The sequence below is a fragment of the Canis lupus genome, chromosome 12 (assembly GCF_048164855.1).
Source record: "Canis lupus baileyi chromosome 12, mCanLup2.hap1, whole genome shotgun sequence".
In the NCBI taxonomy this organism is placed as follows: Eukaryota; Metazoa; Chordata; class Mammalia; order Carnivora; family Canidae; genus Canis; species Canis lupus.
The window spans coordinates 57,302,614-57,326,567 of NC_132849.1; the positions used below are offsets into that span (position 1 = coordinate 57,302,614).

Consider the following 23,954-nt stretch of genomic DNA (forward strand, 5'->3'; position numbering starts at 1 on the left):
GATATTTTTTTGGCTATCATATCTGAGACAGATTTTTCACTCTGAGCTTCAGTGTTTTCATCTTTTGTAAGATTAAGACTTCCGTTACAAGATTGTTGTAGGATTAAATATGATGTGTGTAGGATATTTGGAATAGTTCAAATGTTTCCTTTCGTCTCAAAAAGGAAAAATGGGCAACTCTTCACCTAAGATAGTATGTTCTTTAAGCAATGATAAAGTTCTAATTAAAATATACTTAAATTTTTGTTGGACTAAAAAATCACATTATTTTTATTTATACTAATGGTTAGATTATGATTGCATATGAAAAAAGATTCACTTGGATTTTCTTTAAATGACAACTATCAGGGGGCCTGGTTGGCTCAGTTAGTAGAGCATTTGACTCCATCTTGGGATCAGGAGTTGGAGGGTGGCTCAGTTGGTTGAGCCAAGAGTCATGTGAGCCTCTGACTCCTGATTTTGGCTCAGGTCATGATCTCAGGATCATGAGGTCAAGCCCCAAGTCGGATTTCACACTCAGCAGGGAAACTGCTGGAGATTTCTCTCCCTTCCCCTGTCCCTGTACCCCTTCACCTGCTTGCAAACTCCCTCTCAAAATGAATAAATCCTTGAAAAAATTAAATACTATGACTGTAGAAACTGCAGAATGAATGATTATTGGTATATACCATGTTTCTCTTCCTGCTGGTCCCATGCAATAGTTCTAAAATGTTGACCACAGTTTATATTCTTAAGCATTTTACATAACTTAAAAAACTAATCCCATTAAAACTGACAGTTTTTTTTTTTTTTAAGATTTTATTTATTCATGAAAGACACAGAGGAGAGAGAGGCGCAGAGACATAGGCAGAGGAAGAAGAAGACTCTATGCAGGGAGCCTGATGTGGTGGTACTCGATCCTGGGACCCCAGGATCACGCCCTGGGCTGAAGGCAGGCACTAAACCACTGAGCCACCCAGGGATCCCAAAACTGACAGTTTTAAGACTCAGCAGAGTTCAGAATATGAGAGTTTATTTTACATAGGAAGCTAAAACATTTTCTAATAAACATCGTTTATATATTCCATGTAATAGAATAATGCCATTCAATCATAAAGGAAGAGTTTAAATTTTAGGCTTTATAAAACTTTGTAGTAAAAAGCTGCATCCAATAATCTTAACATCATGTTTAGAATATGATATAATGAGCGTGAAATCCTTAAGAACTTGGCAGAACCCAGCAATACCCTTTCCTGCTTATGTTGTCAACGGACAAGGTGTGTTTTTGTTTTTTTTAAAGGTGTGACCCTTTAAAAAATGGCAGCACTATGCTTGAATCAGAAAGTTCATCGGGACTGCCTCGTAAGTAGAGACTGCAGCTCATAGCACGCTTCTTAAAGGCACTGGATGAGGTTAAAAAGACTAACTTTGGTATATGAACTCTGGCCAGCGTTTGCTTGCCTCATACCTTACTAGAGCCCAAGGAGGTACTATCTTGTGATACGATACGGAAAGGCCAGCCTGTTAAAGCTCTATTACAATTAAACAGTCCCAGGGAGGGAACATTAGTAATTTACTACAATTCCACTTCCGACTTTGAGAAAAATCTCACTCCATTCATAATCGCTTGTGCCGTGGAAAGGATTGTAAAAGCCCAAAACCAGAGACAGTTAATCCCGAGGGCCCAGCCAGCAGGGGTCTGAGCCCAGCCGCCGCCTCCTGAGGCGGAGGGAGGGGAGGGTAGCATTTCTAAACAGGTGTCCACGTGGCTTGTGTCTAAAATACCTTTGGCTTCAAAGTCTCTGAAACAATTAACTAAATTTATAGAAGACCTTGACTTAGCAGTGAGCTTATTTTCCCCTTTGGTTCAGTCATTAGGAATCCACTTTGTGCGTAGGAGCCGCGCATCGATCACTCAGCCTTTCCCACTGTCGTCCTGTAGCGAAGTACCGTGGCTGTTACCCACAGATTCAAAGCAAGCATGATCACAAATCGCATAAGAACTGAAATCAATCAAAAAGGAAACGTCTGTATGAACACGTACTGTTTTCATGTCCTAAAACAGAATTGCTTCCTTCCTTGCTCTCAGTGGAAACCCGGTTAGCCACACCCCAGCCTGCCCAACGAAACTTGGAACTCTGTTGAACAACTCTGGTTCTAAGTGTTTCTGGGCCGAAAACACTTTACCGTAAGTGACTCGATGAACACTCTCCTGAGGAGTAAGATTTATGAGATTTAATGTATCCTTGTGGTCGTAAAACATTTGTAAGATTCCAGCTAAACTGTCCTCGAAAGATTATCCCCAGATCACTTTCAGGAACAGCTGTCACTTGAAGTACAAAGCGAAGTATAACTAGAACATTCTAAGTCTTTCAAACTTCTAACATGTAGGCTTGTTTTGTTGGTTAATTGCAGCTGGACTCTTCCTCCCATAGGGAGAGTCCTTCAGGTCCCGTGGAGGAGACAGACCTGTCTTCCCCGTTCCCCACCTGACCCAAGTTTGTGCTGTGGCCAGAATACTTCCGATGCTTCTCTCAGAGCTGACGGAAGGTACCTAAGCCCAAGACGCGGCCTTGCAAAGGGACAAGCCTATGCACCTCACTGCTCTGTAGGCAATTATTTCTCAAATAACGGCTTATTTAAGGGGTCTACGTGCCAGGGACCTATATCTAGTCTTCACAGAATAGGTGACACCATTTGTTTTGATCATTTTCCAAGTGATACCCAACTTGGGAGTAGACAACAGCCTAAGGAATAACTAAATCCGTTTTGCATCGATCCAAGTATTTTCCTCCTCCCCCTTTAAAAAAAATCAACAAGGACGTGGGGGGTCAGATGACTGTCCGCTCAGCGGACCCCATCCTCACACTCCTCCCAGAGCTCCCGTTCGCTCTGTGGCTGAGCCAGGTGTACCCCACTCGGGACCTTCACGGGGGCTGCTCCCTCTCCCCGTCTCTCACCACCCCCCCATCTCACTCTTCAAACCCGCTGCCCCAGGTCCCTCTGGCTAGGTCAGATCCCCCCTGCCCCACCCAAGGTGCTTGTCCTGTCCTGCTCTTCCAAAACACATTTCCCAGCAGCCTTCCGTAGCTAGCTGTGTGGTGGCATCCCTGCCCCCTGCACCTGCTGCGGCGGCGACACCCTCTATCCCGGGCGCTGCAAGAACCAGGTGCTTAGTTAGTTCTGCGCGTGGGGGCGGATGCCCCGGGATCGAGCTCGCGGGCCTCCCTGTACAGCGGAGCAAGCTGATGTGTGGGACCGTGAGACCGTTTACACATGAAGGAGGCACCCGGGGGACAGAATTCCAGAAAGTGGGAAGGAACGGACTGTGCTTACCTGTTAGATCACTGGTGGTCATTAAGGTGGTGATTATTCTTGCTGTAAAAGAAAACAGCAGCATCAACTTGCTGCTCAAGGCATTTTGCTTGAGCTAACGTCTCTCCATTTTTAAATACAGGAATAATATACACTAACTGGTTTAAAAAGGCTCTGGGGGAGAGAATACTGAGTCAGTACTAGATTTTATAAAACTGCTCAACTCTGGCCACACGTCCTAGCCCAGTGGTTCTGAAGCTGCTCCTAAGAGCAGGAGCAGTGTCTTGAACGTAATTGGGGCTGCGCAGGGAAACCAGGGAGAAACTGAGCCCCACTCCTATCCTGTGGGCCAAGTCCCCCACCCCAAAAAGCAAATTTTGAAAATCCCATTTACCTATGGGGCTTCTGCCAAGGTTTAATTTAAAGAAAGGCTCCCATGAGCAAAAATCAATGTTTTTAAACAACTAAACGCTACCCCCTTCTTTTACAGGGGTGTTCTAGGTAAAGGAAACCCAGGCCCAGCAAAGGGCATGGCATGATCTTCCTCAGGGTCTAACTACAACTGTTCCATTCAATTCATTTTTCGGGGACAGCACTTGACCTTGGGAACACCAGGAAGCTGTAGTCACAGTGAAGGTGGACATACGAGGGAGACATGAGCTGGGAGTTCCAGAAAGCAACCTGCACCCCAAGGCCTGCCTTTCCTAACCCTCCGCCTCACACGTCCCGCATTTAGGACATTAGGTTTAAAACCAGTTCATTTCTTTCCATCAGGTTCTAACCCCCAGTTTGTCATCTACTCAATGTGTATAAGTACTTGTTAAGCACAGAGCGCCGAGCAAAACCGATGGAAGTGTATGTGGGCTCTGGAGATTTCCTACAAGAAAATCTAATATGCAGCATTTCAAGATAATACCTGAAGATAAAATTAGAGAGCTAATAAGTAATATATCTAATTAGCAATTCCAGAAACCATATCTCTATTTCAACATTTCCTAACACTTCAACACTTTAAAGCTAAAAATAAAACCCAAGAAACCTTCATTTTAAATAACTTGGGACACAAAGGCCCCCTTCCATTAACCCCTGAGAGAGAAATTGGTCCTTTAGGACACAGAAGAAATATAAAGTAGAATTCAAATATCTAAAAGTAGTCAACCTAATTAATGTGATAGCTCTGAATTTTAAAAAATCATTCTAACCAAAAAAAAAATTTATTCTACCAAAAAGAGCATATATGTATTTTGGGTAGTTCCTGCAAGAATCCACACAAATCATGGAATTCTGAACTTGACCTCAAGAAATATGGCTCCAGAACGACCCCCCACCACCACACACACACACAAATTATATTCTTTCTCAAAAGTCAGTGTATGACTGTCATCTCTGGAATCTGTTACATCATAAAGATTCACATTTTTAAAACAAGTTAGTGGATTCAATATAATTTCCTGATGTTTTTCTTTTTTTTTTTTTTAAAGATTTATTTATTTATTTATTTATTTATTTATTTATTTATTTATTTAAGACATAGAGAGAGAGAGAGAGAGAGAGAGAGAGGCAGAGACACAGGAGGAGGGAGAAGCAGGCTCCATGCCAGGAGCCCAACGCGGGACTCGATCCCGGGACTCCAGGATTGTGCCCTGGGCCAAAGGCAGGCGCCAAACCCCTGAGCCACCCAGGGATCCCCACCTCCTGATGTTTTTCAAAGAATAAGAGAGGACTGTTGATACTAGGCCAGATCTTTGGAGAAAGGTGTCCTTTCTACTTTTTTTTCTTTAGCACCCGGACTACGGATCTTGCAGAGGATAGAAAATAATCTGCGTGAGGTGAGAATTGTGAATATGCATCCGCTTGCAGGTTCTACGTGAATAGCTGCCTACAGAGGATTCAAGCTTGCGGGGCTACCTACGACAGGTGGCCGGGAAGGTAACGGTCTCCCCGGGGACTGCCCGATGCCCACAAATGCGCCCGTCGGCTGGCATCTTGCTCTTACCCGCACAGGTGTATGACGCGAGACTCCAGGTCAGGGCGCTCACGGCTCCCGAGTCCTGGGTCTTCCACAGGCACTGGAGCTGAGCGAACTTGCTGGCCGTGCTGATGAAAGTACTCAGATTCTGTTTACAGGAGAAAAAGCAGAATAAGAAAAGGGGGTAGAAGGTTTATTTGAGGAAATAATGATAGCTGAAAACTTCCCTGATCTGGGGAAGGAAACAGATATCCAAGTCCAGGAAGCACAGAGAATGCCATCAAAATCAACAAAACAGGTCAACACCAAGACATACTGTAGTAAAATTTGCAAATCCTAGTGATAAAGAAAAAAGTCCTAAAACCAGCAAGAAAAAAATCCTAAAACCAGCAAGACAAAAGAAGGCCCTAACTTACAAGGGAAGACCTAAAGCCAGCTGCAGATCTCTCCACGGAAACTTGGTAAGCCAGAAAGAGTAGCAAACAACGAGCAAGTACGTCAGGAGGCCCTCGCTGAAAAAAGCCAAAGCCCCGGAGACTGAGCGTGCCTCCGAAGCCGCAGTCGGGGCAAGCGGTGACCAAGCACAAAGCCCCAGCTGCCGCGACACGCTTGTTCACAGCCGGCCACTTCCCTGCTCCGAGGCAAGTGATGGGCCACAGCGGCCTCTCCAAGCACCTGCCAATGAAATCAGGCGACAGACGGACGGACGGACAGACGGGTACACGCGGTGTTTTAGAGCCTGGGGGAAACCCGGCTGCTTTGGACTGGCTCATGAACCCCAGCAGCAGCCGAGGCGCACCAGCTCGGAGTTTCTGGCCTTTCCAGGGAGTCCGCGGGGTGCCGCGCACCCTCTGCGGTGTCGCCCGGTGAGACACCCCGGCCCCGGCTTCACCCGCCTCCGCCTCAGCCCAGCGGGAGCAGCGGCCAAAGGGAGCAGCACGCTGGGAGCTGGGAGCGGCCCGAGCGCCCGGGGCCGAGGCGGGGCTGACCCGACCTGCCGCAGGCTGCGGCTGCACACGGACTCCTGTCCGCGCCCCTGGCCTGCGCGGGACAGAGACAGGGAGCTGCGGGAGCGGGGTGCTGGGCGAGCGGGGTGCTGCGGGAGCAGGGTGCTGGGCGAGCAGGGTGCTGGGTGAGCGGGGTGCTGCAGGAGCAGGGTGCTGGGCGAGCAGGGTGCTGGGTGAGCGGGGTGCTGCAGGAGCAGGGTGCTGGGCGAGCAGGGTGCTGTGGGAGCAGGGTGCTGGGCGAGCGGGGTGCTGCGGGAGCAGGGTGCTGGGCGAGCGGGGTGCTGGGTGAGCGGGGTGCTGCGGGAGCAGGGTGCTGGGCGAGCAGGGTGCTGCGGAAGCAGGGTGCTGGGTGAGCGGGGTGCTGCGGAAGCAGGGTGCTGGGCGAGCGGGTGCTGCGGGAGCAGGGTGCTGGGCGAGCGGGGTGCTGCGGGAGCGGGGTGCTGGGCGAGCGGGGTGCTGCAGGAGCAGGTGGCCAGGAGCCCAGACTCCGTGTCGGCCCCGCGGCCAGAGAGGCTGCCCAGCTGTGCGCAGGGAGCTGGGTCCCCCCTGCCCTGCCACGGTGCTGGCACCCACCCGGTTCCTGATCAGTGACCACGTCCTCCAGTGCAAAGCAGCGTGGCCACGGTAAAGGCAGGGGAGCGAGGGGGCCACCTGGACCCGGTGACAGTGGACAGTGGAGAAGGGAAGGGCAGGGAGCCAGAGCTCGCATCCAAGGACAGGGCACCCCGAGGGCTGGGCACAGACGGCTCTGAGGACGGAGGCCAGGTGGGGAGACTGCCCTGAGCACAGGCCAGTGGGGGCCGGGGCGGAGGGGGGGATCGGCGGGCCGAGGGTCAGGTGGCAAGAAAGCCTAGTGGGGCCCTGGTGTCAGGGGCATGGCCAGCGCTGCACAGATACCCTCACAGGGTCTGCTGGGTACCCCACCGACACGTCTCCCAGGAGAAGACGCCATCGCTAGAATCATGAGGTAGTTCTCTTTGGGAGCATAACCAAGGCCTGGACAGATTTAGCAAATAAAAATACAGGACACCCAGGTAAATCTGAATTTCAAACCAACAACAAATAATTTTTAGCATGAGTATGTCCTGCGCTGTATTTGGGACATATTCATGTAAAATTCTTCCTTGTTAATAGGGCAGCCCTACCTGTTTGCTCTCCATACGTCACAAGAGAGAACATGGAGCCAAGCTCGCTTTCTGGCAAGGGTCACAGACAAGACGCTGGGGGTGGGGGTCGGGGTGGGGGTGAAGCTCATAAACATGGGCGTGACAGGCAGTGACTGGGGACCACCAAGACTTCTCCTTTTCCCCTTGGGTGGAGAAGTACACTCCAGTCACTCTGGAAAGAAGCCCTGGCCTCAGATGCTTCCTGACCCACCCTCTGAATTCTATTCTCAAACAATGGGATTTTTTTGCCCTTAACCAAGGAAGGAAAAGAGTACTGAGCTAACCCTTTTCCAAGGAGGGCAAAAAATAGCGGGGGGTGCGGGGGTGGGGGAAAGGTTAGAAAAATAATGAGTAAGTGGCCAATACGCAATCGTCAACCTGATAAGAGGCTCTTTAACTCATGTCCACTTCTTCATCCTACTACTGTTGGCAACCCCCCCAGCCTGGCTCTCTATGACTCCCCAAAAAGGAAGTCAACAGTGTTGCCAGACGGCTAAGTGAGAATAAGGTCTTTAAACATTTGGATGGGTCTGTGCTCTCATTCCGTGATGCTTTCGTACAGCTGCAACATCAGCAGGTTAAAGAGTGCGGGGCGGCGCCTGGAGGGACAGACCCCTGCCCACTCTCCTCAGGTGTGACTCACTCACCATGGCCAGGTCTATGATCCACTTCTGCAGGGAAAGGACGAACCACGAGGCCACACATATACCCAGCGCTAAGGGAGACAAGAGGCTCTGCAGGCAGCCCTGACCCCCCCCCACCCCCCCACCCCCCCAGCCCGAGCCTTCCCACCAGGACCACGGAGCTTACCCACCACACAAGCCGACCTGGGAATGGGGCTACTAGAGCCTGTCTGATTTGGAAGAGACAAAAATGGCTCAAAAGAACAAGCAGATTATGGACGAGAACTGCCAAGAGCCCTGTCTGTGGACTGTTGCTGGGGTTCCACCCACCTCATCCCCGACCACGCAGACATCGCCAATGTCATGGCAAAAGTCAAGCATTTACATGAGAAGCTCAACATTATAGGGGAGGCACGTCCTGCAAAACTGGTGCCACGTGAAACTCTCTTCACTGATTTCCCCCTTCCCTGCTAACTCCAGCGTAAATCCGGTTGGTGTCAGCAATGCTGGGACATGGGAGACTGGAGAGATGACAGGGGATTTTTGTCAAGCTCAATGAGGCTATGAGCACAGAGAGTCCAGCTAGCCAAGCGCACACACGAGATAACGGCCAAGAGCCTCAGCTGTGGCCTTGGCAAGTCACCTGCCTTCTTTTGGCCTCGGTTTGCTTATCTGCAAAATGGCCTTAACATTCCTTGTCCCATCTACCTCGGCAATGCCCGGTGGCACACAACAGGGACCCAACAGGTTGCTGTGATTATGATCCATAACATTATTTGAATGAAGGGAGCCACAGCGCCCTGTGTGAAAAGTCGGTAGAACTCATTCCTAGCAACCTGGTCTACACCAGAACAGCAGCTGGAACGTAGGCAGATGAAATCTTGGTTTTAAAGCACTCTCTAATTCAATTTCTTAAACTAATTTGACCCAGTTTTATACTGTCCGTTCCAAACAGATACTTTACATAACATTTCACAAAACTTGACCAGGAGCAGCAGGTGTAGCCAACTCCCGAGTGCCTCAAGATGACCTTTTTATGGGGTTGCCTGATTCACCAAAAAAAAAAAACCAACAACAACAAAACAAAACAAAAAAATAGAAAACAGGACACCCAGTTAAATTTGAATTTCAGATTAATAAAAATATCTTTTAGTACGAGTATGTCCCATGGAGTATTTGGGACACACTTTTGTTAAGAAAAATTTCACTGTTAAAAATTCACTGTACCCTCCTCCCTCCTCCACCCTGAAGATGTACGAATAATCAGCTCAGGCCATTTCACAGATGTGGCAGGATTAAGTGGCTGCCACTCAAAAGGCTTTCGTGGCTTTTTCAGGAATGCGAATTCAACAAGAAGATAACCGAATTTTTAGAGAGGGCTGAAACGAAAGCCAGGCCCTTGTTCACAGAAGATGCTGCGTGAGTGGGCACACGTCTGTGTCACGGCCGGATCCCCACCAGGACCCTTCTGACGTCTTGGGCGTAGTTTTCACTTTGAACAAAGCCTTCGAGAACCCACGCTCGCACACAGACAGGCAGTAGCAAGCAGCCTACCGGGTGCCTTAGTGGCACCGTGCTAGTGACAGTCCCATTATTGGGACTTCAAGTACTCTGGGGATGTTTTTAGGGAAGAAGAAATGTCTCCCTTCCCCTAAAGGATAAATCTGGACGAGGTCGCCCTAGCAGGGTGCCTCCACCGCTCAGCACGCCAGCAGGGAGGTACTAGGTCTACAAGCCACTTGGCTGGCTGGAGCCCCGCTGGCACCCTTGTCTTGGAAGGGAGGCCACAGGGAGGGACTGCCCTGGAGCACCTCTAGGTTGCAGAGGTATCTTCCCTCCCATGGAGTCCTGCATTTGGGATCTTTTTTAGGTTAACCCAAAGAACATCTATCTGGTAAGCAGCACACATTGCGAGCAAGTACCACCCCGGTCCCATCTGATCCCTGGATGCTGAAGGATACAGGGCGAGGTAGGGCGCTGCCCCTTTCACGTTCCCGTTGAAGTGGAAGACACAGAGCAGAAGGAGGACGTCTGAAAGAGAAAGGCTGGGGTGAGGCAGGACAGAGTGCGAGGGCTGCTGCCAGCCCGGCCCAGGGGGGACAGGGGACACGGGCATCCAGGGGCTCCGTTACCTTGTGCGATGAGAATGGGGTACTCCAGGTAGGTGAGCAGTGGGTACTCATAGTAGCACAGGTACCGGAGAAACACCAGGAAGCTGGGGAGAGAGAGGGCAAGCCTGAGCCCCACTGACCCGGCAGCCGGCAGGGGGCCCCGGCCAGTGCCCGGGAGCACCTGGGAGCACCCAGGAGCACTCCAGAGCACAGGCTGGCTTGCAAAATCCTGGAAGCAGCGGGCAGAGCCTGCAGATGCCAAGAGGGGAGATTTCAAACACGAAGGGTGGACTGGTGATTTCACAGGCCCAGTCCTGGCCGGAGCCGGGCATACTACGCACAGTGTCAAGTCCCCCTTGCAGAGGGCAGGCTGCAGACCAGGCTGGAAGAGACGGGGCTTCTGGCCCCCCTCTGGCCTGTCTCCAAAGCTAGGGTGCTGGGCAGCCCCTCAGAAGGCCGCACACCAGAAGCCACACAGGCCAAGACAGACATCCGGGGGCGGGCGCTCATGAGGGGCCGGGTGGGGTGGGGTGCAGCCCGGAGCTGAGGAGTTCTGAAGACAACCAACCACCTGGGTGATCCCTGCGGCCTTCAAGAGTGCTGCCCAGTCAGGGAAGAGCAGCCATCAGTTCCTGAAGAAAATTCTAGCTCTGAAAGGCTGGGGACGTGGGGGAAAGGACCCCAGGACCCCACACGCTTCTCAGGAGAAAAGGCCTGAGCTTCCCATCTTTCCAGCTCGCTCCCCAGCCAGTCAGGTCCCCAAGAACCTAACCCCCCCAGGTCCCCTTGGAGTCACCTGTGCCATCACCCGGGTTGTCTCCCCAGGTAAACCAGAGCTGCCCTCCCTCATCATTTCCTCAGCCAGTAAGAGGGCTGGGGAGCCTGTGCCCCCCATCCTGTTTCCAACCTAGCAGACACTTCTTGGCTGAGCTGGTGGTGAGGTGGGAGGCTGGCGTCTCCCAGGGGGTGTGGGTCTGCCTAGGCCTGGGCCTCCCTAGTTGTCCTCTTCCCAGGGACCCCAAAGCCCTGCTGCCCTCTGGCTCTCTGGCTTTGCGGCTGGTCACCTCTGGGCTTCAGGGGCCAAGCAGGTGCTCCTCCTGGCCCCTGCCCCGCTGCATGGCCTCCCGTCCTGCCAGGCCTCCAGAACAGCACCCCTCTGTTCACCTCTGCAGGGCAGCTCAGGGGGCCAGGGAAGGAGGGGGCAGCTGTAGCCCACCCACCTCTGCAGAGGGGAACACAGCAAGCCTTGGAGCAGACCCGCTGAATGAATGACCAGCAGGGACACGAGCAGGCCCTGCAGTCTGGGCCGCCCGCACCCACATCATGGAGGGCACACCTCCCAAAGGCCAAGAGGGGTTCAGCCAGTGACCTTCAGGAGAGGCATGAGACCCTGGGACGTCAGAGCCAAGACCACTGCCCGGGGTCATCCACACTGCCCTCCACATCTTACAGACCACCTCGGGAAACTGAGGCCCAGAAGCCAAAGTCATAGGACAACTCAGGGAAAAGACAAAGACCAGAGGCTAAATTTCCTGATTCCAGTGGGGTGCTTCCCACCCCCCCCACCCCCACCCAGCCTGGGGCATTCCCAGGGAGGCCCAGCTGCCAGGCTGCAATGCTCTCCCAGTGGGACCCAAACGTTCAAGGTCAACCGTCTATCACTTCTGTGGCCTGAGGGTCGTAAATGTCCTTTTATTTTTAATGTTGCTTTTAATTAAAAGCTATATGTTTTTATATGTTTTATGTTTTATATATGTGCCAACTATATGTTGGCAAATTTAATTTAAATAAAAAAGATATAAAAAATAAAGAAAAAAATTAAAAAAATAATTTAGATACAGGCTTCCGGTTATGGAATGAGTATGTCATGGGAATAAAAGGCACAACAGAGGGGGGAAAAACAGTTGAATGCTTGAATGCTCATTACAGTCACGCCCAGTGATGTCTGACCCGCAGCCCCACAAATCTGTTAAAATTCCTGGTCTACTCCATGGAGTGACTTGAGGTTCTCTCCTCCGCACATAACCTAGAGGTCTGAACAAAAACCACACACGTACCCACTCCTGAGGCAACAACTCAGGAGTCAGGAGCAGAACCGGGATTAGGACTGAAGGCTTTTCTAAGGGAATCTTACCCAGAGGCCGGGGCATCCAACAGCCTAGAAGGCAGCCTGCTGGGCCTGGGGGGAGGGGGAGCAGGGTCCCCCACAGGAGCTGCCCTGTCTGAAAGCCCAGCTGTGGAAGGTTCCAGGGCAGGAGGATGCCCGGAGGAGGGGTGGCGGAGGAGCTGAGTGAGGCACGGGTGCTCTGAGTGGGGGAAGAGCCCCGTCTCAAGAGGAAGTAGAGGCAGCCTCTGCAGGTGCCGCTAGGCTGGGAGGTGCCCAGCACAGCCTCCGCCAGCCCGGCCCCACTGCCTCCCTACCGGGAACCTCCCCGGGACACCGGGGACACCGGGACACCTGTGCCAGCAACTGTGAAACAGCAGCCTCCCGGCACGGAGCGCTTCCCACGGTCAGCCTGGGGTCCTATCTGGGCTCCCTCCCGCACCAGATGCTGTGGGACCCCAGCCAGTGCTTCCTGCCCCCGCCACCTGCCCCTCACCTGCCCCACCTGCCCAGCCTCCTCCTCAGAGTGGCCGGGCCTCTGCCCTGCGGTCGGCCCCTTGCTAAACGTGGAGCCTCCCGTCCAGTGCGGGGGGGGGGGGGGGTAAGAACTGACACTCCGGGGCACGGCCACTGGGCTCCGGATCCCCGCATTGGGGATCTAACCTCTCCTGCCCCGGCTTCCCACCTGGGGAGCAGGGGTAACTGCATCCCTAGCTCTCGTGGGTGCCTTAAAAGTGTCACCTAGTCCGGCCCACAGGCTTCTCCCGGAGCCCCCTGCCTGGAGAGCCCTCTCCTCTTGTGGCCACCTCTTCTCCCTGAAGAGGGCAGGTGACTCCCTCCCCACCACCCCCTCCAGGGCAGACCACGGCCTCCCCCAGTCACCTGAATTAGGAAACTGCTCCAAACAGGCGATTATTTATTCTCTTCAGAGACCTGAGGGGCTCTGAAGGCGGATGTGCTTGCCCATGGCCTGGTCTGGGGTCCCTTGTCCTCCCCACGCGTGCATGAAACAAGGAAGGAATCAGGTGGATGCTTTTGTAAACTGAAGAAACTCTGAGTTCTTTTTTTCTTTTTTTATGGAAAGGAGAGAGCAAGAGCTGGAGGTGGGGCACAGGGAAGGAGAGAGTCTTAGGCAGGTTCCACGCCCAGTATGGAGCTCAACCCGGGGCTTGATCCCACGACCCTGAGATCATGACCTGAGCCGAAATCAAGAGTAGGACGCTCAACCGACTGAGCCACCCCGGCGCCCCTAAATTGTAAAAACACAGACACAAACTGGAAAAAAAAAAAAAAAACCAGCATAATGAGCCCAGGTACCCAGCACCAGCTTCAACAAATAATACTTTGCTACGTTCACCTACGACCCCTCCCTTCTTTCTCTTTGCTGAAGGGTGCAAGGTGCATGCTTCAGGAGGCACTTCTAAAATAAAGGCATTTTCTTGCTGCTTCACACCAATCCACATTAAAAGTCATTTTCCAGTATCATTAAGATATGGCTTATGTCCCTATGAGCCCAATTCTATAAAAAATTGGTTTTTAGAATTTGCTCAGATCAGGATCCAAGGAGGGTACATGTCCTCTGAGGGGTTGTTATGGCTTCTACTTCCCAGGAGATGAAGGGTCCTTCTCTCCCCTCCCCCTCCTCCACGGGGACCCCTCAGGATTCTTTCTGGGGGGCTTCTGGAGGCCGCCCTGCCCCGAGTAGGCAGGCAGGCAGGGCTCACTGGGGACAGTCACTGGGAGGCACTGCCCCTAGCACCCGCTCCGAGCTGGCTCTCACCAGAGGAGGCTGGGGAAGGAAAGGGAGAGGAGGGCAGGGTGTGCCAACCCTTTCCCCCACCCACAATATGGGAGATGAGCCTAGAAAGCAGCCAAACCCAGTGAGCGTGGAGAAGGTGGGAGGGCAGGCATGGCAAGGGCGAGAGGCAGGGCCAGGTGACCCCTAGGGCCCTGCTGCTGCGGGGGAACTTGGGTGTGATGCTTCACCTTCTAGGCCCCAGGTTCCTACTGTCTACGGTGAACACGGTCTTCCTCCCGGGGGTGTCCTGAGGATTGAGTAAGACAATGCTCAGCGTCTGCACACAGACCCGGCTCTGGAAATGGAGCCACTAAGATACAGTGTGGCCGGAGGTGGACAGGAAACCCAGGGACCCAGCCCAGGGAGCCGAGATCACTTCCAGCTGGGCCGGGGGGCGCCCGGCCCCCGCCTCCACGAAGCCCCCCGCGCCGCCCCCTGCGCCCCGACCCCCCCACGCCGGCCCCTCCTGCCCCAAGGGCGGCTTCTGCCCACGGGCAGGGGCAGGGGCAGGAAGCGGCCGCCCGCAGCACCTGCGGCGCCAGGATGTGGGCAGGCTCCCCGCCCTCCGCGGGCATCGGGCGCTCCTCGGCTCCCCCCGCCCCCCGCCCCCCGCCAGCCCCGCCTCCCGAGCCTCAGGCGCCTCTTAGGGACTCAGGCCCCGTCCGGGCCGTCGGCGCCCCCTGGACCCCCTCAGCGCCCCAAGCCCCCCCCGACAGCCCGCGCGGTGAGGCCTCGCCCATCCCGCTGTCCAGCCGGGGGCCCCGTGTTGGGGGTCGCCCCGAGTCCGCCGGGGGCCCCACTCCCGCCAGTGGCCCAGCTCCAGACGGGCGCGCCCGGTTAGGACCCCACCTCTCCCACCCCCGAGGTCTCTCCCCCCTCCCCGCCCGGCTTCCAGGGCGCGCAGCCGCGGGGGGAGAGCGGGGGCGGCTCGCCGGGGGCTCCGGGTCCCCGCTGCCCGCCCCCCCCAGCCTTCCCAACCGAGTTCCGCGACTCCGCTCCTCGCGTTCACATCGCGAAACCTGGTCGGGGCACCCACTCCGATTCCTCACGGACGAGCCGCCCCGGCTCCTCTCTGGCTGGCCGCGGCCGACCAAGTCCTCTCCTCCCCCCCTCCCCCCTCCTCCCCCCCCCCTCCTCCCCCTCCAGGGAGCCCTCCGTCCTCGGGGTCCCCCTCCCCCCACGGGTAACTTTTAAAAGCCAGAGGACCCTTAGAATTTCTAGCCCCACCCCTCATTTTGCGCGCGAGGAAGCCGAGACCCGAGAGAAGGGGTGGCGGCGGGGCGCTCCGGGACGACGTGGGTCACAGGCCCCCGGGTGCAAACGGCCCCGCCCGCGGCCGCCCGGTTGGGCTGCGGGTGCCGGGCGGGGTGGCGGTACCCCGGGCGTCGGTTTCCGCACCTGTAAAATGGGCGTGCGCCGTCCGCGCGGGGAGCAGCGACTCGCCAGGGGAGGTGAGCGCCCCGGACGGTGCCTCCCGCGGCCGGGCTCCCGGCACCCCCGGGCCGCAGAGAGCAGGGGGAGGGCAGCCGCCGGGCCTTACCCCGCCAGCTCCAGAAGTAAACTCGGGAGGCTGATGCCCCGCGAGCTGCGCGCCGCCAGCACCGCGGAGATCTGCGGCAGCTTGAGCGCGGCGCACACGCCCAGCGTGCTCCAGTTGCAGAACAGCAGCAGCGCCTCCCGCATGGCGCCCGCGGGGCTGGGGGCTCCGGGACTCGGCGGGGGCGCCGCGGCCAGCGGGAAGGAAACCGCTCTGCGCCGGGCCGCCGGGGGCGCCGAGTCCTTCCGCCTTCCCCGGCGCCCCCGCCCACGGCCCGAGCCGGGGTCCGCCCAGTAGGGGACCGCGCCCCGCCGGGATCTCCGCCCCCGCCCCGCCCCGCCCCGCCGGCGCCCCGACCCCTCCCCGGCTCCTCCCGAGTCCGCGGGTCCCGGGTGCGCTCCTCCGCCCGCAGCTCCGCTCCCCGCCCCACGCCCCCCGCCCCGCGCGGGTCCGCGCCCCGCCACCCCCCACGCCGCGGTCCGCCCGCCCCTCCCGGGCCCCGCCCCTCCCGGGCCCCGCCCCTCCCGGGCCCCGCCCCTCCCGGGCCCCGCCCCTCCCGGGCCCCGCCCCTCCCGGGCCCCGCCCCTCCCGGGCCCCGCCCCTCCCGGGCCCCGCCCCTCCCGGGCCCCGCCCCCTGCCCCGCTGCGCCTGCCCCGGGGCTGCAGCTCCGCCGGGCGGTGCGCGGGCCGTGCCCAGCTCGCGGGGTGCCGAGCAGCCGGGAGACCCCAGACAGTTCCGCCCTCCCGGGGGCTGCGTGGGTCCGGGCTGAATCCCGGGAGGGCACGCGCGCACCCCTTCGCGGGGGCGTGCACCGTTCTGTGGGGATTTTTCACGTCCCAAGTGCTTTTCTTTCTTTGTTTTCCTCACTAAGCATCGCAGAGATGGAAGCTTGCAACGACCTTAGCGACCCAACTTGGCCGACGTGCGTCCTCCTCGCTTTACCTGGGGACACAGGCTTTGCCCGTCCGTGGGGGCCAGACCTCCGGGTGGTCTCATTTCCTGCCGTCTCCTGCCGCTGGGGGGAGCGGGGGGCGCCTCCCGGGCCGGGCTTAGCCCCGAACCCCCGCAAGTCTGGCACTTGAGCATTTCAGAGGGAACGCTTTTCTTAAGGAGGTGGATTCTATGATACAAAGAAGGTAAGATGGACGCGGGCACAAAATGAAGGGATGGAGTGTATTCTCCAAGCCCTCGGGATCGCAGGGGCAGTCCAGGTTCTGAAGCAGGAAAGAAAAAAAATCACCAAAACTCGGTGCTAGAATCCACGGTGGCTGGTCTTGTACTGTGAACCTCGGCCAGGCTCCCAGGCGTTCCTTCTGCCGACCCCACGCTCCTCCGTGCGCCTCCAGCCCTCACCTGGCCATCAAAACCCTTCCCCTGGAAAAACAAAACAAAACAAAACAAACAAACAAAAAAAACCAAACCCCAGAAGTATTGAGTCCTTCCAAAATTAAAGGGAAACAGGATGTTCAGAAGGAAACTTTTAAGAGGAAAATTGTGTGTTTCATCCTTATCTTCTAGAGATCCTGAAATACTTCCAGATGAAATAATAATATGTCTGGAACTTGCTTCAAATAATGGGTGCTTGGGTGGAAGGAAGGGTGGGGATGTAGACGAGATTAGATGTGAGTTAATGGTTTTGGGCCTTGGTTATGGGCATATAGGAGATTACCGTTCTACAATAAAAGTTTAAAAACCAAAGAGAAGACAGGCATGAAGTGCTGTTACCCTCATTTTTAAGGGGAGGAGTCTGTGCTGCAGAAGGTGGGGCAGCTTCCTCCTCACCCACAACCAGCACCAGCTGGAGCCCAACTCTGTTCTCCCAGGACGCTCCGCCGGAGGCTGCTGGAAGCAGGGCCACAGGGGTGGCTCCGTGGCTCCAGCTCCCCCGGAGGCAAGGTTGGCTCTCACGCGTTGGCATCGCCAGCCAAGTGTCCTTGCGATGCCCTGACCGAGCCCTGCCCAGACTGTTACTGAGGGCTCAGGCGTCCCTGGGAACCAGCCATTTGCCCACGGAGCCTTACATCCTTTTAATAAATAGAGCATGGTGTTCAGAAACAAAGACCTGGGAGGACATGTGCCTAGTACTTTTGAGGTGTCGGTTGCACCTGCCCTCTTAGGAGACAGAGCTGGGGTGTGTGTGTGTGTGTGTGTGTGTGTTGTATTAGTCTGCTTGGGCTGCTTTAACAAAATACCACACTCTGGGTGGCATAAACAACACAAATTTATTTTCCCATAGTTCTGGAAGCTGGAGATGGAAGGTGCTGGCAACGTTGGTTCCTGGTGAGACCCCTCTCCCGGCTGTCTTCTTCCTCTGTCCTCTCTCGGCCTTTTCTTTGTGTGTGCACATCCCTGGTATCTTTCTTCTTATAAGGGCACCAGTCCTATAGGGCTAGGCCTCCACCCTCATGACCCCAATTACCTCTTCAAAAGTCCTATCTCCAAATACAGTCACACTGAGGATTAGTGCTTCCACGTGTGAATTTAGGGGTGGGGGACATAATTTAGTCCAAAATATATATATTCTTAATTCTCTGTATATATCCAAATACATGATATATATGATATATGTCACACATACGCATGCTTCCTTCTAACAGAACCCCCGGATTTGGAGGCACACCAACTTGAGAAGCACTGGCTCCAGGACCTACAGAGGTTGACTGCACTCCCTGTGGGACACCTTCATAAATACTGATTCTCTTGGCCAAACTTCTGCTACGCACATAATGGACCGCAGTCAGGTTAAAATGCCATTCCCTGACATCGATTTAAAATGTGGCTAATCTGTTCTTTGCCACATCTGCTGCGAGAACAAAGACCATTCTCAGCAATCAGGCTTTGGACGGTCAAAGAAATGTCGACCCTGCTCTGCAGGGACGCGCTGCTAACGTGAAGGGCCCCACAGGAACCCTGCCAAAGGACTTCAATCACATCAGCATAGAACTCGGTCTCCTTGGAAAGGAGAAGAAGAGGCTCCGAGTTGACAAATGGTAGGAACCAGAAGAGAACTGGCTACTGTCTGCACCAACTGTAGTCGTGTGCAGAAGGTGATCGAGGGTGTTACTCTGGGCTTCCGGTACAAGATGAGGTGACTGAGGAAGTGTATGCTCACTTCCCCATTAACGTTGTTATCTAGGAGAAGGGTTCTCTTCTCGAAATCCGAAATTTCTCGGGTGAAAAAATACATCTGCAGGGCTTGGATGAGGCCAGGTGTTGCTTGTTCTGAATCTCAAGCCCAGAAAGAGGAGTTAATTCTTGAAGGAAATGACCTTGAACTTGTATCAAATTCAACTGCTTTGATTCAGCAAGCTACAACTGTTAAAAACACGGCTATCAGAAAATCCGCGGTGCTATGTATGTTTCTGAAAAAGGAACGGTTCAGCAGGCTGATGGGTAAGATCTAAGCTGTCCAGCTACAGAAGCAGCAGGATGCCAGATGATTTTTTTTTAGACTTATTTGTGAGAGTTTAAAGATGCAATAATAGCTGTATTGACTCGGGGGATTTTTCTTTAAAAAAAAATGCAGCTAATCTTCAAAATGGCAAGTGCAGGATGGTCTTCTTTACTGTTAGCTGCACTGAGGACCCTGTTGCATCGTCTTACAAAAACCAGGTGGCTTCAACAGCAGACCAACCTCACTACCACCACAGACTTTGGAACAAAAAGCTCAATATAACTTTCCTTTGGGTCACAGAATTGCATGCTTGTGTGGTTGCTCACTATGGAAAATTCAAAATGAGTCTGGGCGAGCCTCCTAGCCAGGGTCCCAGGAGACGACAGAATGTTCTGGAACTTTGAGGGGATCTGGAAGTTCTCTGCCAAGAAGAGTGTGACGGTGAAGGTCTAGGGACAGACCACACAATCCTCTTTAGTTAGCTTAGTTATGATCACCCGGTGTTGAGCAGCTTAAGGACAAGGAAGCAGGTAGTAGGAAGAGTCTCTAAGGAGCAGAAGGGTCCCTGAAGAATCGCCCTGGGAGGGGAGCTGCTGTGCCGTGTCCACCACCGCAGGAAGCTGCCACCACAGCTGCCCGGTGCTCTTGAAGCTGGAGCCTGCCGCAAGCCATCAAGGCCCAGCTGTCCCAGAAGGACCGCGTTCCTGTCTCTCTGTCCTTCTGGAAGGGTCCTGCCTTCTGAAGGGTGGCGCCTTCTGCCTTCTGAGCCTCCTGGGGGTGCTCCTGCTTGGTAGGAACTAGGTCACATGAGAAGCCCAACTGCCAGGGCATCTGCTACAGCCAGCCTCATTGTTGGTCCGCTGTCACAGCCAGTGACTTCACATGACCGTGTCCTCAGAGCACGGCACAATGACTGCAGGGCAAAGCCACCCCAGGGTCTGGGGTGCTTTGGACCGAAGCAGCTCCTAGCTGGTTTCACCTCTTATCCCAGAGTGCTCTGAGGGCTCTGTCACTCAGACTAGGCTCCCGTGCTCGAGGGGCCGGGGAAGGAGATGGGGGAGCTGGAGAGGCCCCGGGCCCCGGGCATGGGGAAGAGAGTATCTGATTGCAGGGCCAGGGGCCGGGCCGGCTCTGAGGACCGAAGCTGCAGGAAGTCTGGCAGAGACAGCCACCCCGGCTGTGTCAGTGACAATCTCAGGGCAAAGAGCACCCCCTGACCTCCGTGCCCTGTCCCCCTGCCTCTTCCAAAATGCCATGCTGCTCTGAACACAAGGACTCCGCTGGACTTGGCCATGGACCTGCAGTTTTGAGTCCTGGGTCTTGTCCTTGAGCGGCTGAGGATGGAGAGGGAAGAAGGCACGAGCGTGCTGGGCATCAGGCAGGGAGCAGGACGCCCTGAGAGAGAAGGGGGCGGGGAGGTGGCCCGCGGGAGCACCCAGGGGGAGCACTTATGCTTTCCCTGGATTTGGGATCGAGTCTCAGGTATGTCAAGACGTCATTTCAGTTTCTATCTGAAAAAGGATCTGAAAAGGGATCTACGCGGTTGACTGAGTGTTCCCCCTCCCCCCCCCCCCATGGTTTTAGTAAACTCTGCTAGTTCTCAGATAACACCATTTGGGCGCAGGCTGTTCTTGCTTTCACACGAGCAGTAGGAATCACGCTGGCCTCGGCCCTGGTCAGATTGCTCATCAGCAGTCACTGCTCGTAGGAGGTAAAATAAGGAAGTAAAGAGCTTTCTTACAAACATCAAAGGCTTATCAACAGCAGACTGACAATGGTAGAAGCATCTAGAAGTGGAGTGCCTGCTGCGTGGCAGGTGTTTCGTTTTCATTGTGGTGTCCCACTTATCTGCTGAAGCAGGAAGGCCTTTCCCATTCTGTGGTGGTCCACGTTGGAAGTCGCTGGCCCCACTGAGGGGCTGTAGCTCCCTCTTCTCCCTCCCATCGGCTCGCCCTCCCTTCCTCCGGGGTCCCCAGGAACAGCTAGAGGAGAGAGTGGCTCCAGCCTGGGGCCCAGCCTGCCCCCACTCTCCTGGCAGTGCTCCCTGCCTGAGGGACCCCTGTAAGACAGAGCTGTCCTTCTGTGGTGTGGGACAAACAATCTCCAGGCCGAGGACAGAAGCCGCCTGGTCTGGGAGTGAGCCAGCTGAGGCAGGGTTGTGGGAAGAGGATTTCTAAGCCTCTCCCATGCTGCTTTGCATGCAGCCTCTGATGTGGCTAATGTGGGTGTGGGGCTCAGGTGCCTTGCAAACTTCTGCTGTCTTCCCAGCGTGAGATGAGCAAGCCCTTCACTTGCCTAGGCCTCAGTTTCTTCATTTTAAAATGAGGGGAGTCATACCCACCTCATAAATGTACTGAGAGGTACACAGTAGCGTCTAATATATGGTAGTTCCTGACTGAGTGCAAATGAGCAGAGTGTTTTAGGGGTTTGTGGCCACCGGCCTTGCTCCTGAAACTGTGAGGAGCCAGTTGCCCAAGGAGGAGTCAAGGATAGGCTCTGCGGGAGGTGGGGAGTCCCAGCCCCCCTGTTCCAGCCGGGACACGCCCTAGGATGTTGGCCCATCCGACTGGCTGGCCGAGCTTTGGGGCTCCCCTGTATCCTCAGGAGGGTGGGGAGTTGCCGGGATGGGGGTTCTGCGGTGCCCACCCTCTGGGATATCTCTCCGGCCCCTGACACGTGTCCCCATCCGGAGGAACTCTGCTTCTTCTCCATCTACACAGTTACCTGGGTGACAGCCTGTCACAGGAGCCTGACCCCACCGGAGCTGGCCACGTAACATCTCCCTGGGGAATGTGGGGTCGAGCGCTGACCCGTTCTGTCAGCACCCGGGCTCTTCGGTAGGACAGCCGTCAACTCCGGAGGGCCACGGGTTATGGCCAGTCCCCTGGTCACCATTTTTGTCGGTTTGCTGGTTTGTTTTTTTAAGGCTCCCAAACCTACAGAAAGGTTGCAAGACTTCACTCAACAGGCATATGCTCTTCACCGAAGTTTATCAGTTGTTGACATTTTTATCCACATTTGCTTGGTTTCTATTTATATAGAGCACACATTTTGTGGTTGCCAAACCATTTGCAGGTGACTTTCAGACCTCGTGACACTTTACCCCACATACACCTCTTAGGAACAGGGACATGGTCCTGCGTAACCTTGATAGAATGATTGTGCTGTGCGAATCTAACATCGGTACGATGCTCGGCCTACTATTTAGTGCCTATCCTCTGATATGCAGTCTGCAAAGTGTCCTCTAGAGCTGCTTTTGCTTTGTCGTGAGAGATGGTCCCGACGACGCTCTGCGCTGCCTTTAACGTATGTCGCGTCCTCAGCCGTCCCGTGTCCCTTATGACATTGACGGTTGAAGAGTCAAGGCCGGCCGTTTGGCAGAATGGACCTCAGCTGGGGTGTGCCCGGTGTGTCTTCACGATGTGGCTCAGGTTACGGGGAGCGGGGAGGGGGTGCTCCGTGTGTGGGTGCTCCTCCCCAGCGGGTCACCTCAGGAGGCACCTGCTGTCCGCTGTCCTCTGGTTGGGGAGGTTAAATTTAATAATGTGGTTAATGGGAATCTCCCAGACTTCACCGTTTATCCCTTCCTAAGAATCTTTCACATAATTCTTTCAACGTCTTTTACTGATTCTTACCTAAATTAGATAAAATGGCGATTTTCTGTTTTCATCATTTATTCTACGTTCTTCGGTAGAGAGGAGCTTTTCTTCCTGTACTTAAAAAACTTAAAACTTATTGATATGAACTCATGGCTTCATTATTATTATTGTTATTATTATTCTTTGATGGGATTTGTGGGGGCTTTGCTTAGAAGCTGTACGGGCTGGGTTGCCGGGTGAAGTCAGGTAAGGACATCACTCTGATGCTCACCTTGTCCCAAATTTGGCCTGTGGGAGCCCCTTCAGACGGGCTCTTACATCCATCCCTTTGAGGCTCCTCATCCCGTTTTGAACACTTCCTCACTTTCTGCCACAGGAGGAGGCTCCAGGCTCACTTTGTACGTTCCCTGGACAGTGGGTTGTTGTTGTTGTTTTAATGGGAGCAGAGACGCTGGCTCTGCCACAGAGAGGAGAAAGAGGCAGAGGTGCTCAGAGAAGCAGTTAAAAAGGCGAAGAAGGAATCCCTGAGTCTCAGTGTGGCTCATTAGCCCCTGATTCTAGTTCTCCCTGGCCTCGGGCAGGGAGATGTCTCAGTTCCTCATTTCTTTCTTTCTTTTTTTTTTTTTTAAGATTTTATTTATTTATTCATGATAGACATAGAGAAAGAGAGAGAGGCAGAGACACAGGCAGAGGGAGAAGCAGGCTCCACGCAGGGAGCCCGACGCGGGACTCGATCTCGGGACTCCAGGATCATGCCCTGGGCTGAAGGCAGGCGCTAAACCACTGAGCCACCCAGGGATCCCCCAGCTCCTCGTTTCTTTCTTTCTTTTTTTTTTTTTTTTCAGCTCCTCGTTTCTAACGGCCCTCTTGCCTTTGCTGTGCCGACACGCAGGCTTGATGGAGAAGCCACTTCTCCTCCTGGCCCAGCCAGCCTCCTTTGTTCTGCTCCAAGCGAGACACTGAGGCAGACCGGCGTGCTGGTATGAGGAGGGGGCCCCGCGATGATGCCCTGCGCAGGTGGGCTGCAGAGTGCAGGAGGAGGCCCTTGCGGGGATCTCCGCTCTCTGGATCCCCCTGCCTTGGGGCCCTCCCTGGCACTGCCTGCCCCATCCAGCAGAAATGCCTGGCCCTCCCCATCTCCCCGAATTTTGACTTTTCCTTGAGGAGCAGCTGGGTGGCTCCTTCTGCAGGAGGACTCCCCCCTCCCCAGCCCCCTAGTGGGGACCTGCCTTCTCCACTCCCTCAGATGAGCCTTCTGTCTCTGAGGCTGAGGGTTCCTGAGTCCACAGCCCCATAAGCCAGAGCAGAACTGGTGCCTGCCTCTAGCAGGGCTTGTCCAAGCCTAGACAGGA

General features: G+C 54.7%; 1 protein-coding gene and 1 pseudogene across 5 annotated transcripts; one reads left to right on the forward strand and one right to left on the reverse strand.

The window, feature by feature from the left end:
* Positions 1-778: 778 nt before the first annotated feature.
* Positions 779-15,869, reverse strand: SLC66A3 (solute carrier family 66 member 3). 5 transcript variants are annotated; one of them, XM_072771082.1, is made up of 7 exons: positions 15,613-15,869; positions 10,192-10,274; positions 10,021-10,090; positions 8,084-8,151; positions 5,291-5,411; positions 3,316-3,357; positions 779-1,982 (listed from the first exon to the last, which is right to left on the reverse strand). In XM_072771082.1, the coding sequence occupies exons 1-6, from the start codon at positions 15,753-15,755 to the stop codon at positions 3,324-3,326; spliced, it is 519 nt and encodes a 172-aa protein (XP_072627183.1). In that variant the 5' UTR covers positions 15,756-15,869; the 3' UTR covers positions 779-1,982; positions 3,316-3,323. The 5 variants fall into 5 exon arrangements, with proteins under 5 accessions (XP_072627183.1, XP_072627185.1, XP_072627184.1 ...); XM_072771084.1 differs by having other exon boundaries at positions 8,084-8,137; positions 10,019-10,090; positions 15,613-15,861; XM_072771083.1 differs by having other exon boundaries at positions 8,084-8,141; positions 10,017-10,090; positions 15,613-15,861.
* Positions 15,870-18,381: 2,512 nt separating this feature from the next.
* Positions 18,382-22,754, forward strand: LOC140600815 (large ribosomal subunit protein uL6-like; annotated as a pseudogene).
* Positions 22,755-23,954: the final 1,200 nt, after the last annotated feature.